This window comes from Orbilia oligospora (genome assembly GCF_000225545.1).
Source record: "Orbilia oligospora ATCC 24927 unplaced genomic scaffold scaffold00054, whole genome shotgun sequence".
NCBI lineage: Eukaryota > Fungi > Ascomycota > Orbiliomycetes > Orbiliales > Orbiliaceae > Orbilia > Orbilia oligospora.
Genome location: NW_011645611.1, coordinates 2,805,428 through 2,820,463, shown reverse-complemented (window position 1 = coordinate 2,820,463; position 15,036 = coordinate 2,805,428). Strand labels below are relative to the sequence as shown.

General features: G+C 44.7%; 4 protein-coding genes across 4 annotated transcripts; all 4 read right to left on the bottom strand.

Moving 5' to 3' along the window:
• Positions 1 to 277: 277 nt before the first annotated feature.
• AOL_s00054g846 (uncharacterized protein) lies at positions 278 to 1,504 on the bottom strand (the record flags this gene model as incomplete). The annotated part of the gene is made up of 2 exons (XM_011122162.1): positions 278 to 631; positions 716 to 1,504. The coding sequence occupies 2 exons, from the start codon at positions 1,502 to 1,504 to the stop codon at positions 278 to 280; spliced, it is 1,143 nt and encodes a 380-aa protein (XP_011120464.1).
• A 2,367-nt stretch (positions 1,505 to 3,871) lies between these two features.
• On the bottom strand, positions 3,872 to 9,628 carry AOL_s00054g845 (uncharacterized protein; the record flags this gene model as incomplete). Its single annotated transcript, XM_011122161.1, has 5 exons — positions 3,872 to 6,520; positions 6,578 to 8,127; positions 8,218 to 8,703; positions 8,961 to 9,351; positions 9,476 to 9,628. The coding sequence occupies 5 exons, from the start codon at positions 9,626 to 9,628 to the stop codon at positions 3,872 to 3,874; spliced, it is 5,229 nt and encodes a 1,742-aa protein (XP_011120463.1).
• Positions 9,629 to 10,471: 843 nt separating this feature from the next.
• AOL_s00054g844 (uncharacterized protein) lies at positions 10,472 to 11,224 on the bottom strand (the record flags this gene model as incomplete). The annotated part of the gene is made up of 3 exons (XM_011122160.1): positions 10,472 to 10,916; positions 10,999 to 11,073; positions 11,154 to 11,224. 3 exons carry the CDS (start codon positions 11,222 to 11,224, stop codon positions 10,472 to 10,474), a joined length of 591 nt encoding a protein of 196 aa, XP_011120462.1.
• Positions 11,225 to 11,813: 589 nt separating this feature from the next.
• Positions 11,814 to 13,810, bottom strand: AOL_s00054g843 (uncharacterized protein; the record flags this gene model as incomplete). The annotated part of the gene is made up of 6 exons (XM_011122159.1): positions 11,814 to 11,944; positions 12,017 to 12,160; positions 12,230 to 12,381; positions 12,442 to 12,961; positions 13,038 to 13,524; positions 13,706 to 13,810. 6 exons carry the CDS (start codon positions 13,808 to 13,810, stop codon positions 11,814 to 11,816), a joined length of 1,539 nt encoding a protein of 512 aa, XP_011120461.1.
• Between the last annotated feature and the right edge of the window lie 1,226 nt (positions 13,811 to 15,036).

The following is a 15,036-nucleotide window of genomic DNA, read 5'->3' as shown; positions in this document are numbered from 1 at the left end:
CGAGCCGTGGGTATATACTTTCTAGGTTCGTTGAGAGTATGAGAAGAAAGAGAAGAAAACCCTCCACGATTATCCATTTACAACTTTAGTTACAAAAAAAAAGAAAGGTACCCCGCTATAAACGCGTGAAGTATAGGTAGTAGTCTATATAAAATACAATCCAATCCCGACCAAAATCCACCCCGCCTCCCATTCCTCTAAGGGGCTGACCGACCAACCAAGAAGTTTAACTCATCAAAATAAAGGGTAGATGGAAGATAAGGAAGCAAAAAAACAATCACGACCTCTTCCGTCCCCAAACCCTCCTCCCCAGATTTCCAAAACACAGACAACTGACGTAAAGCACGCTAGCAATCCACGTCGTCGCCCCCCAGAACTTCATCTGCAATTCCGCCCCTCCGTGACCCGTTACCGCCAAGTTCCTGAGTTTTTCAATAATACCCACTCCGTCGTCACTGGGGATAGCTACGAAGTCCGGGTTGAAGCCGATCAGAAACATGGATCCGAATACGGCGACGATGGTGGATAACCAGAAACCCGTACGTGTGCGGTCGAGGATGTACCATAATACGGGGTTTGCGGATGCGAGGGTTAAAGTTGCTTGAGATGTTGATTGCCAGGGTAGTTTCCTCTGTATCGAAGAATATCCAAGATTAGTATCATCCCCAATATATAAATCAAAACCACGGAATACACTTATATGGGAAATACTCACAATAGCATATGCAACCCCCACAAAAGCCCCAATACTCCTAACCGCCGGATTCCAACCCGGCGTAACCTCCCCCCTCTCCTCACCACCACTCTTCCCATCATCCTCATCACTCCCACTCTCCCAAACATAATCCTCCCAAATACCATCCACCCACGGCAACAAACTTCCCAAAACCACGGCCGCAATACCCCATGATACCAAATACCCCACCGTATCCCTCTCAACCTGCACCTTCACCGGCGCAATATGGCTTTGATCGTGTAACTGCGAGATTATAAATCCATAACTCGCTCCGGCGGAGAATAATACGATTAGAATACCTATCTGTCGGATTATACCACCGTTTTTTGAAGATGTCGAACGGGAGGAATGGTGTCTTGATAGGTTTGATAAAGGTCTTGAACGTTTGGAGGGTAAAGTAGATCCATCGTCGCCTGAGAGTTCCGTGGGGGAGGTGGGGACACTGCTGGCGTTACCGTTGGATTGTAATAGATTTGCGAAACTGGATTGTCGCGTCGCTCCTGGTGTTCCTGGAACGCTGTCGTAGGCTGATGGACCGTAGATGCCGAATAAGGCACTGGTCGTGAGGTTTCGAATGGATTGCGAACGTTTGGAGAGGGGGCCGGAGGGGGTTATGGAGCCGTTTGCGGCGGTTGTGGTGGTTGCATCTGTTGGAGGGTTTAGAAGCTCGTTTGTGGGTGTGTCTGTGGGCGAGGGGTCGAAGTTGTCGCCTAGGATGAAGCCGCGTCTGGGAGTTGGTTTGTAGATTGGTGGTGATGAGTCTGTCATTGTGTATATGTACTATTTACTACTGGTACTTTTGGGTATATATTATATCTGATGTATAAGATGCCGTTTTTGAAGGGTTTGAAGGTTGGTGATTGAAGTTTGGTGATATGGAGCAAGTATATGAGAAGTGGCGGGTAAGCTGAGGTTTTCGCTGTTTCGTTTCGAAGCTTTGATCAGCATCTGATTCTCAGTCGGGAAGGAGCAGCTTTTTAAAAGCACTCACCTCAGCTCTAAGAACAGACTGTTTTTTTTATATTTCGAGGAACTCCCCGAAATCACGTAACGTGATCTCAATTGAACCTATACGATATGATGTAATAAAATATGTATGGTGATTGAAACTCCTTCTTTTTTCCAAGGAAGAATCCGAGAGAGACCGAGAGAGAGAAAAAACTATCAGGTGCTTCTGAACTGAACGGTTTTTTTTGGGTTGTTTTTTTTTCTGTACCCCAGCTTTTTCCCTTGCCAATATTGGTCAGGAAACACCAAACCCCGGTCTGATTAGAATGTTGGAAAAAAGGTCAATGCCGGACTTTTTTCGGCCGGAGAACTTGTTGAAAACGCCGGGAAATGTAATCAATGCTGGACCCTTTTTGGTACTGTGAACTGTGAAGTGATCGCGAGGACAGGCGGAGAAGGCGGGTTGCAACTGACGAGACTGGATAGATGCTTATCAAATGGTGGAGCTTAATGACGGCTGTACCTGTCAATCACGGTGAAAGTGAGAAGACGGAAAGAAATAAAAATAATAAAAATAATAATAGAAAATAGAAAAGAATCGTGTGATCTTTTATATCTTTTGTATCTTTTGTAAATATCTTTCTTGAAGTTCAATTTATAGGGGAGAGGATACTGACTGGTTTGTAAGTAAGTACCCTCAGCTTAAATATCCCAACGGAATCCGAATATTATATAATATATATACATATTACCTCAATATCAACAGCCAATGCGTATTGTTACAGAACGTTTTGGATATAGCTCTAGAACTCGAAAGAGAAAAAAAGCATGTGAAAGTGTATGTAAGTACATATTAATAAAACAAGATCGAAGAATAGGCCCGGAACATGGCGGGCATGTTTAGGCTCAACATGCTCGAACAGCAGGTCGTGTTCCCAACATGTCGCACTGACTATGTCGCGCGTGCTGGGACCTCGATACTCAACAGTCTGAATTCTACGTACTTGGGACTAACTGTTACTCGATTGGACCAGCTGAGAAATTACTAATTTTCTCTATTTTTTTCTATTTCCGTAATAGCAATACGATATACGAGACGATACTGCACAAGCCAAGTTGTTTCGTGCCCGGGATTGGGGAAAGTCGCCAAGCCTGTAATTAGCATATGGAAGAGACAACGCAGAAAATACCACAAATTCTAAAGTAGTCCGGTATAAAGTCTGGGAACGAGACTGTTCGTATATCGCCAACTTTATAACGGCATTCATTTCAATTAATATAAGTTGTATACTTGCGGTATTATGCTGGAAATTGAATAAACAGCTCTACAATAACATTGGCAAAGCCATGTTTGTGTTCGATTATTCTGGTCCAGAAATATGGGAGGCGAGAGTGTTCGGTTTTGCTTTAAAGTGACAGGTATAATGATCATTTTCATACTTACAGGAGCGGTCTATACTATACTAGTGGGCAGATAATATCTTTTTTATTTGACTTGATTTTTCTGGGTGAATATATACAGGGTTTTACAATATTACAAGTGTATCATTCAACGGGACTGACAAAAAGGACCATACCCTCACGTGTCCCCAACATCAAAAGATTGCCTCTCAAAGATCTAGAACTAACCAAGTAATCCATAGGTAACCGAAATATTTTCCTTCCTCCCTGCATTATCCAACCACCATCGCTAGTCAAAAGCTTCAAAAACTGCGCTGGATAATCCTTTCCTTCCAGAAGATGATCTTTAAGCCAGCGCCAGCCTGTAGGTTCGGCCATGCCAGCGCAACACGGCACGCAAAGCAACCCCATACCTGTTGCTATATATATGCTCATATTATCCGGACTAAGAGTTACCATTGGAAGCACGTCATCCTCGAGAAAATCATAAATCCTCTGGCGATATCCGAATCTATGGATAATGGTGCCGCTGAGAGTTTCGCAAACAGCTATAATCTCCGCGCGAAAGAAATTTGTTTCAATTTTCACTACTAAAAATTCACCACTCTCTGAAAATTGTAAGCTTCGGATATAATGTTTAGATTCTCCAATCACGATCGTGCAAATTTGTCTCCACCCTTTTATGGCTCGGATTTTAACGTATGATAGCGGACCAATATTGGCCGATGCCATTATCTCGCCGTTGGGAGAAAGAGTGTGTCGATAAGTACCAGATTCCAAGTCAACTCACCTTAAAAAGTTTCCCGATGATGCGTCATAAAATAATAACAAATGAGAGGGATAGTATGCGGTGGCTAGTTCGTGAAGAGGGGTGGATTTAGTGGTTGAGGCGTCTTCATCAGAAGACGGGTAATCAGCCGGAATCGTGACTATCAAAACCAGTTCCTTACTGTCGGAGGAGAAGGCAATATCCAAGATTCTTGAATGTACAGCGTTACAATCATCATCAATCCTCAATAGAAACTCTTGTGTAAGATCGCTAAACGAATCGAATGCCAATAGCTTTATCCTGTTATCCGATAAACAACCAAGTTTCGTGCCGTCCGGTGAGAGCGTAAGCAGATCTCTCCCGGGATGATTATAGGATTCTATAGTTTCTGAGACGCACAAGCACTTGCCTGTTATGGTGCTCCAGAGTCTGAGATCTTTCGAACAGTTATATGATAGCGATGCGGATATATCCTGGTTCTGAGAGATAGCTGTTCGCAGCACTGCGCTTCCATGATAATCAACTAGATCGCCATTCGTCGTTTTCAGCGCCTTAGTCTCCCAAATTCGTATCTGGGGATACGACCCTGCAACAAAAAATCTTCCATCCGGTGAGAAAGCACTACAGCTGTGGGATAAGCCGTAGCCAATAAGCCTACATTCGATTGCACCCGTCCTTGCACAGCGGGATTCCATTGTCCCATTTCTAGCGATGATGATGACAGTCTTCCAGTCCGGCGCAAGGCCGTAGAAACGTTCGCTTTCCACTAGCTTCAGGTTAATGATAGGATTCGACGGCTCCTCTGTGCCACACTTTCCTAGGAATAGTTTTGTCGTCGTATCCCATACATTCATGTATTTATACCGAGTGTCTGTATTGAATAATAGAACAGCGATCATTTTCCCACAAGGAGAGTAGAATATTTGAGAACGTTCGTGCCCCTCAGTCTTAGAGATTTTCTGAATGGAGCATGTTTCAACATTAAACAAACCAATCTCTTCCCTTGATCCGAATGCGATAACTCCACCGTCTGGCGACAATGTTATACCGAAGACAGGACTACTGGATATCATCGAACTGCGCAACAATACACCTGTCTCTACTTCCCATGAGTAGAGTATGGCAGGACCCTGTTGGTTGTCGCACCAACCATGAAGATTGAATACGGCGGTAATGGTTTTCCCGTTTGGTGAGAAGAGAGTCGGAACAGCCGGCTGTCCGTAGGCTTCTAGCGTGTGAGTATTTATAAGTGTTTCTCGGTCCCACAACTGTATAAATCCCACACCCATTGCCCTTGCGTATGACGATGAAGCTACTATCTTAGCGTTGGGGGAGAAGTATACCCCATCAGGTATGTCTTGGAGGAAGGTCTTCTGGCGTTTAATTTCTGGCACGACCTCTCCAGTGGCTGCGTCCCATCGCTGGATGACACCATTGCCGGAAGTTAGGAGCAACATCTTGCCACTAGATGAGAATGCCATAGCATAAGCACGGCAGTTATAACCCACCAGGGTTCGCAAGGAATCGCCGGTCGCCGTTTCCCAAAGCTGGATGGAAATAGTTGCCGATATAAATGGCGGTTCGGTTAGCCTTGATGCGGTTGCAATTGTTTTGCTGTCTGGCGAAAATGCTATGAGGCGGGCTATTGTTTTATGGCCTTCGAACTTCCGCACCAGTTTTTTGTTATCAATGCTCCAGATATTGACCGTGGTATCCTCGAGCGCGCATGCAATCAATGTGCTATCTGGGGAGAACAAAATAGACGTTATGAGAGAGCGGTAGTGTTGGGAAATCCCCGTGGATTTTCCCGTCGCAGTGTCAAGTAACCTGATAGTATCTTTAAATGCTAATGCAATCAACTTGTCATCTGGCGAGAAGGATATTAGGCTTTTAGGCTCGCAATTAGAATCAAATGGGCCCTCATCAATTTTGAGGCTCTGAAAAGACGCAAGGTTTCTCTCAGCTGCTATGTCCCAAAGTTTTAGGACACCACTGGCGATATATGCAATCCTTCGTCCATCGGAGGAAAGCGCGAGAGAATTTGCCTCTAAGTCAAACTCTTTCCTAGCCTCCCCCGCCATCATTGTACAAATTTCTATACGATATTTTGCCCTGCCTGCTTTTAGTGCTACTAAGAGTGTTTCTCCATCGACTGAGAATGAAGCAAAGTTAAAAATGCAGTTAACTGCGACATGCTTATATATTCTGTGGAAAAAATGGGTGGTTATGTCCCAAATAACGGCTTCACCGGAGGTAGAGATGGCAAGGGCTCTGTCTCCATTTGGTGAAATGGCTACCTCCCATATTGTGTCACAGTCATTTTCACCTTGTCTCAAAATTGAACCTGTCAACAGATCCCAGAGTGTTATCCTATCGCTAGAAAGTGAAATGATTTTGTTGTCTGGTGAAACGGCGAGACAATAAGGTTCGAATTCGGAGGGTTTCAGAGTCTGGAGTAACGCGCCCCACTCCTGCTGCACTGGCCTTATGTCAATGGGATGAAATATGTCACTCTTGAATTGTTGGCGAACTAAACTCTGCTGGGGAGCAAAAGATAGTGCAGAGTAGTAGGTTTGAAGGGGTGTTTCCTGGATCATCGACCCGAAAGATAGAGTAAAGCGCCTTGCGTCGTATACGAAATTATGTATATCGAGGTTTTTTTTTGCCTATATTTTGTCAGATTGAATGATATAGTGGTGCAGTATAATTCTTAATTTACCAACCTCAGTAATAGATTCTAGGAGTAGAATGACGCGAATACCTTCCTGGATCTTGCCAATCAAACTAAGGGCCTCCAGCCAGTGGAGAAAATGCACCTTGAGAAAGCCGAGTATACCTTTCTCTTCCCGAGAATTATCATCACCCTTGGAAGGCTCGGCAAGACTGAAGTGGTCTATCCAGTAAACACACGAATATCGAATTGATGCCAGCGGGTCTGGATCTGGAATAGAGACATTTTTAGTCATGAAGTCTGGTTCTTTGAGGTTATAAATATCTCTTCTTAAGGTATTAGAAAGAGCCTTGAGGGATTGAGAAAATATCGTGTGATGACTTTCTGTCTTCCATTCATTGTTTAGCAATAATGACCCTATTCCTTTAGCCGATAAAAAATCCATAGCTGACTGGTGTATTATATAAACGTAGCTTTCTCGAATCGTGAAAAAGGACCCGCATTGATCCACCAGTTTTCTGACGACCCCAGGCTTCCTAGATATATCTTTTGGCAATTGTGAAAGGACAGATATTTCCTCGAGATGGAGAGGACGGTACGCCACAGCAACTGTTGATAAAATGAGAGAGCATAATTTTTGGGTCTCTGGTCGTTGTTGCTTCACCTGGTCAATCATTCGACTGTAGACTCTCCATAGGTCTTCCGGGAACTCTTCAAGTATTTGGTTTAGTTCCCAGGAATTTGCTCCTTTTAACTCCTTAGTGATCAGAGAAACCCAAAGGAATGTACCGTTGGATTTTTCTAGCATCGTATCATGTAGCTTGCTAACTTTGACTTCGTCGTCAAACACTGATTTTAATTCGGCAATGCTATGTTTGATATAGGTTTCAACAGCCTTTGAAACGAGTTCCGCGTTCTCATCTTGTTCGAGACCAAGCCTTGTGTGCGAGATATGCGACTGTAGCCCCCGCTCTATGTCCGTGATGTTCCGACTGGAGAGGATCCACTGGACATGTGAGAATTTCGAAGTGTGGATAACAAGATCAAGGAGTTTGAAAAGGTCTGTGATACACTCATCGAGAGCATCTATGACAATGCAAACTTTGAACTGTTTAAAATCCTCAAGGATGCCTGTAAGAATCGTGGACAGAGCAAACCAAGCGTTAGGATCTTGGAAGAGCTGTTTCCCAGAAGCATCGTACTTCTCGCGAATGGCAAGAATAAGCGCTGGATGTTGATTGACGAGCATGTATATCAAACTGCGCAGAGCGGCAGTAGCGTTATTGATACGGGAATCAGTGCCTTGGAAAAGAAAATAAGCTAGGAGCCTATCGGATGATTTATCGTTTAGCCTCGTTGTGGGCCCTAATTCTTCAATGAGGCCGCAAAGTAACATTGTTTTGCCCTTTCCAGGGTCACCCGTAATCCAGAGCAGCTGGGTTTGATTGCGACCCCAGGCTTTGAAATCCTCATGCTCAAGGATCCAGATGTATGAGCCCTTGAGTAGATTTCCCTTAGTTTGTGTGATGCGTGCCTTGTCATCAATCGGGTTGGTTACTCGCAAGTCAGCCAGACATTTTTTATCCTGCTCGTCGAAAGTCACTATCGATATAGAGTAAGCACTGTTTTGGTATGAAAAATCTTCCTTTCTAGATTCGGAATGAACGAGGGCTTGAAATCGAGTAAGCTCACCTTTTTCTGGGATAATAGTCGTAGAGATGCCAGGTAGTGTGTATCTTTCTAATACAGCTTTGGCTACAGATGCCGCTGTAGCGGCAGCAAATGGCTGCCAATCTTTGTTCTTGTGGCTGTCGGCATAGTCACAGACACCCTTAATAACAAGAGAAGGGCTCTCATCAAACGCCCCGGCTCCCTCCATCTCGAATGCAATGAGGTTTCCTTGGATAGCAATTGCGTCCCGATGCTCACTGGACCTCATAACTGTATCTCCGGACGCAATATTCCCCACGAATACTTCGGGTCGTTGTTGTTCCTCATCCGATCCAAGGTTTCTCTTCTTTTTCAAACGCTGCCTTCGTACTAGCATATCATCGTCGCAACAAAGCTCTACACAGGCCGTCTTATCAGCCCTCGCGGCAATAAGTTTCATCCTCTCCAGTACATGAGCTACACTCCACTGGCTCCTGATGTTTATGCTGATAATTTGCTGGAAATAGTCTGTCTTGTGAGATTCCGGGGTAGCGATAGTTAGTCTCGCATTCAGCCTCGATAGATATCTTTTGAAGAGTCGTTAAGTGCCCGGCGGCGTTCTTCTGCACTTCTTGTCTGCCGGGCTCGGTTTTTAAATAGGCGATAAGACTACTAAGATCTTTGTTGAGATTACCCAGATTGCCCTCATCAGCAGCTTTAGGAACATGTTGATTATGATATTGTCTCCCGAAATCGTATTGAAAGATCCGCTCCCCGATAATAACGTCGCCGAGGAGGGACGCCTCCACAAATCCCGACTAATAACGCAAGGCCGATGTTGTAATAACTTGATCTCAGACTAGCCGTCGATCCGGCCGCTGAAGACTTTCCCATCTTTGGGAGGAGTAAGAGCACAACATTGTGTTCACCGAGACGGCCATTTCGGTACGTGTTCGGATCTCCTTGGGCTCGTCCGTACGTATTACCTCCCTCATCCCACCATTGATCGATAAGAAGTGAGATGGCATTGTACTCAATTGGTAGAGCGCAGATTATCGCAATTTGGAAGTCCTGGCGGCCAGCCGGTCTTTCGTAGGTCCGGCCTGAGCTTACACTTCCAGACACTGCGTGTCGAAATGTATCCTGTGTAAGTTCTGGTTCGGGTTCTGAAATTGCCTGTTAGATATGCTGCTTGTTAGTCTCGGGTACAGACTCGAGCGTAGCGTGCAGGTTTTTTGTTGATGATATGTTGCCTAGCTGTGGCGGCTAGCGTTGAGATGAATGTAGATGGAGATGTTACCTCGAAATCGCAATCATTATCAAGTTCGATAATTTCTGTTACTCGGGCGGTTTGGGTCAGCGGGGGAGGGGCTGTTCCCGTGCGACGAGCTTGCCCACAACAGTCCGGATCTTCGAGATCACAACAAGCTGAGCGTTTCGGCGGCTGTGACATTTCGATATCTCGACAAAGTCTTTCTTCTGTTTGACTTCCGCGCAGCTTACTACTTTATAATCTTTCTTTCTCTCTTTTTTTAGCACTTATTTTATTTATTTTTATTTTTTATTTTTTAAAAAAGGCTCATCTGGGTGCTTATGTTAAGTTTATAAGGCTAGCTGGTGGTCTTGTCCTGTCATGTCGATGTCGCAAAGTGAAGAGGGTGGAGCCAACCTTCCATGCCTTTTCGCTTTATCAAGTAAACAAAAGAGATCCTTTCCAGCCTCTACAAATAGTCTTTTGGGTATGTTGGCTCGATAGCACCCTGTCGAATCAAAGCGCCCTCTGCGACATCCTGAGCTGTCCTGCATTGCATTACCGAGCGGGGTCGTAGACTGAGCGCGAGGCTGATAGAATCGAGAATTATCGATTGAGGCATGTACCTTGCACAAGACCTTAGCCCACATGCGCATGCATGATTTTTAAATTCCAGTCCTTTCTTTGAAGAGTAATCTCGAAATGAGGTACAAACGAGGGTAGGGCTGACGGGTAGGAAGTGAATCGCCATTTTATTGATATCGGGATCTACTTCCTAACGAGACGCGCAAGTCTTTAACCATAGTTTTTTTTTAAATAAAAGCTTCAGGACGAATGGGAACATACTACTTTTATCTATGATATGATATGATATGACTATAGTACATGCATTAGTAATGCTATTCCAAAAAGATCCCGCTATACACCTTCAAAGCGCCTAAAGAACGCCAATATAAATGATGAAGAACCTCATAGTTCGTGGATCTTATAACATCCTCCCGGATCCCCCCACCTCCTCTAACTCATCTAATAGCAAACCAAAGATCACTTCTCCGGTGCGTCCGGCAACCTCTCAACCACATACTTCCCCCTAGCACAACTCATAACCGGTACACCCGGAATCTTCCTAATCCTCCTCTTCAAATCCCTATCATTAGTCGCCACGATATAAATCTTACTTTCAATACACCTCCTAACAATACAATCATCTGCATAAGTTCCCTTATGATCACACTTCAACCTCTCAAACCTCTCATCTCTCGCAAGTCTTAACGCCAATCTATACTTCGCGCCTAACTTTTCCAATTCGGCCATTACGCAGTCGGTTACTATGGGTATACATTTTGCGTAGAGACAATCGAGGAAGGCCGTGATAGGGTCGAGTTTGTTTTGTAAAGTGTGGTTTAGGAAGTTGGTGTCCACTAGGATTGAGTAGGGAGGTTTGAGGGCTTCGTTGTATTGGAAGAAGAGGGAGGAGGCGACTTGTGGGCTATTTTTTTGGAGGAGGTTTGGTTAGTTATTGGTATACTTTTAAACGGAGGGTTCTAGGTAGGAAAGGTAGTAGAGCGTACATTTCTACAACATCCTCATCTGGTTTCTCTTTCCGGCGTTTAACCAGCGCTGCTTGTTTCTCTTGGTTCTTCTTTCTATATAGATTGAAGCAAATGGTTAGCTATCTTGAAGAGTAGGTTGGGAAATATTTGAATGAGTGATAGATGGATCATACAATCTTGGATCTCTAGCGCTAAGAACTCGCTTTACTGCGCCGAACTTTCGGGTACGCTTTGCGACACCCATTGTGGTAGTTGGGTATGTGGGAAGTTGATGTTGATGTTGAAAAGGTTGGTGGTGGTTGTGGAGGAAGATCAACAGCTTGAAAAATTTCAAGATGCGAAAGGTCGCGACCCAAAAAAAGCCGCCAAGAAAAAGCAAGCAGCTTAGCGATAAATATCTTGGCAAACTAATTATCACCGACTCGGATTTAAAAAGACCCTTCGATAAACTACGACTGCGTTACGACGAACCAAAATTATTGTCAAAACATCATCTCATATTCCTCTATAACAAAAAAAAGGGCAATCCTCCGAAATTCCGATGAAACTGAAACCGGGCAATGCATATCATATAAGTTCCCACCTCTCCAATGCTTTTAGTTTTTCTTTCCTTGTCATGCTACACCCACTGCAACTGCTCCCCATAATTCACTAGGCCAGCCAGGATGTATCGTACATGCTACCTTAGAATATATACAAAGATTCTTTGGATATTTTTTTTGCTTCATTCATTCAGTCATTCTTTTTGTGATAGATGTAGGTTATATCTAAATATTTATCCTATCCCCCCATGACCTCAGCAGCCTTTAATACATGTATAAGCTGGTGAGTATTTACTGACGGCCAGTGGTCGACCAGGTTGGGCAGATGTTATCTGGGGCAACCAAAGCACCCTGGAATCCGTGGTGTCGTGGAATATCCTCAACACGGTGGTAGGCGTTCAAGTTCTTGTGGAGGGTGATTTCTATTGATTGTATTAGCATATTATGTTCTAGGGGTATATGTAAAGATAGAAGTGGACCAGGGGAAAACATACGGTAAACGGTAGCACTACCCTGTCGGGAAATGATGATGGAGTAGGCAAGGAAGTACTCCCAGATCTTGAACCATCGCTCACCGTACTTGGCCTTGACCTTCTCGGCGTTGGCCATCCAGTTTCGGTACCAGTACCAAAGAGTGGCTATAAATGAAATTAGCATTGATCCGTTCCATGAAAATTTTTAAAAAGGATAACGGATGAAGAACTTACTGGAGTAGTGGACACCGTGGGTATCAATGTGCCAGACCTCGAAACCAGCGCTTTCCAAGCTGCTAACGAAGAAACCAAGAGGAGTAGAAGCATCGGCACCTGGGAAGATATACTTGTTCATGAAGAGACCCCAGATGAGATCCTCGAATTGCCTTCACAATTTATTAGCCCGTGTTTCATATCCCATCGTAATCATTAAATCAAAAACTCACCAAGACTTTCTCAAACCAGCGATTTGGAGCAAGAAACAACCATCATCGTCAAGCATGCCATAAACCTGTCGCAAGAAGCTTGTGAAGTACTTGACACCGACGTGCTCAGCCATTTCAAGACAAGTGATGACCTTATATCCACCTTCTGGGACAGGAATATCACGGTAATCCATGCACAAGATTTTGCTTTGTTCCTCAGAGATACCAGCACGTCGAAGACCATCGTTACCCCACTTGGTTTGGTTGCGACCAAGAGTGATACCAGTAACATGAGCACCATAGTTGACGGAAGCGAATTTGGCAAGAGTACCCCAACCGCAGCCGATATCGAGCATGCGATCACCGGGCTTGACGCCAACCTTTTCGCAGACGACCTTGAGCTTGTTGTCTTGGATTTCCTCGAGGGATTCGGCCTTGTTGATGTCGCTGATGATGCCGGAGGTGTAGATCATACGTGGACCAAGGAACCAGGCGTAGAAGTCGTCACCTCGGTCGTAGTGATCACGGACTTGTTCCTCATCTGCATTATCTCATTAGACTTCCACCCAATCGAATCCTAAGCTGGTATATAAGTAAAAGAATAAAAGAAAGCATACCTTGCGAACGGCTGTGGACCAAAATCTCAGGAATGAAACCCAACAAGAAGAACCTGAAAAGGCTGAAGGTGAAACCCCAAGAAGCCCAATCGTGTCTCAATTCCATAGCTTCCAAACAATCCATCTTGAATTCAACCTTGCCCTCGAAGTACATTTCATGGAAAGTCTCCATTGGGATCTTGTTCTGTCCGGAATACTTCTTGGCATCTTCTGGGTTCTTGAACTTGAGGTAGTGTTCAACTCCCTTGCCAGGGAGTTTGGCCTTCTCATTGATACGAGCTCCTATACGGGAGAGAACGTACCAGAAACTAACGAGGATTGGAACAGAAGTAATGGCGAGGAAGAAGAGGTAGGTGAAGAATCCTCCACCGACCTTGTATTTTAGCCACCATGGTACAACGACTATGGAGCCAATAAGGAGAAGGTTATTGAAGGTCCCGCTGCCGGGACCTTCAGCTGGAAGAGGGGCATTTTTGATGGATGGGTACTAGTTATTTTATGCGGGGCAGATGATAAGACCAGATTAGCTCTTTCTGTCGTTTTTTTTTCCACACGATAACGGAGGGGTCCGAATTGGAGCTTGGAAGCTTAAAAAAAAAAGCGAATATGCCATCCAAACCTGCCAATTGGGAACAAGTATAAAGAAAAAAGGATTGGAAATAACTTACGCCGGTAGTCCTGACACCGAACTCAGATCCAGCAGGAGGAGGAGGAGGAGCCTCCGGAGTCTTGATGTACTCGAAGGTCTCTGCAGAGGCCTTTTCCGAGCTCATGGTGGGCAAAGCAATTGCAAGACAAAGCAAGCAAAGCAACAAGCAAACAAACAATCAGGCCCCGAAGTCTACTCACAAATTTGCTTTGCAGTAGAAAAGGGAGTCTCAATTGGTAAAGGGGGAAGCTGGAAGAGAACTGGAGATTGTGGGAGAAGAGAGCTTTTAAGAAGGAAAGAAAGAAGGAGAGAAGAGAGAGAGCGGAGTTGATATAGAAAATTCAAGCCCAGCAGCCAGCCAGCCAGCTCCAACAACAACAATCTACCATGCACACAAGCAGCTCAGCTAGCATACAACCTAAAAAAACAGGCCGGTTAAGACCAGATTGCGATACTGATAAGAGAAAAAACACCATTCTCACTCACTAATTAGGTATACCGACAAGGAAAAAACCATCCGGGGCCCCTTCCAAATGTGCGCTGTCCGGGGATGTCCACGGACTCCTAGTTTAGGGACACGGTGTAGGAGAGTACCCGCTGTGTGGAATGTCCAAGCTCCATGGAAGCTACATGCATGCTGCACATGCAAAGCTGTAGCTCTGTAGCTCTCTCTCTGGATTCGAGGTACTATACTATCTTCATGTAGGAACATGCATGAACACCCTTGTTCTGTGGCCCTTTGCGAAGAATTGGGCCCATCGGATTCGTCAATCGATGACGGGTTTAATTGTCACCACTGAAAAACCCTTGCAGCTTTTGTCCGCCTGTTAAACGAAAATGGAGAAAAACAACAAGCTACAGAGCTGCACAGCTGTTATATCAGCCTCTCCGCGCGGCAAAATATAGTTCAACAAGGAAAAATTTAATCTCACGAGCTAGAAACGGTGAGAGATGAAACATTGACATTTAATCTCGTGAGTTTTAACACGCGATAAAAAAGGGGGAGCTCAATTCCACGCAATCATATGCGTCCCCTTTTTTTTTCTTAATCAGCCGTCGCCAATTGATGGTTCTGAGGGAGGAGAACACCCCGGGCCTGGGCACTGGGCGTGGAGCTTGCCTCGGTTCCGTACACTTGCAATGGCATTGAATCGTCATCATCTTTCGTACTTCCTATACGCCTGCAAATTTTATTACGTAGAGCATATGTGCCAATCCACATGCCAATTGCTTTACTACTACCCAATTACTTGATTTGCGACGCATCAATGCGAGTATGTATCGTCAGGACTGATGTAGGAGGTGACGACCTCTCCACGAGCTTTTGGCCAGCTCAGTATCTCATTCCAG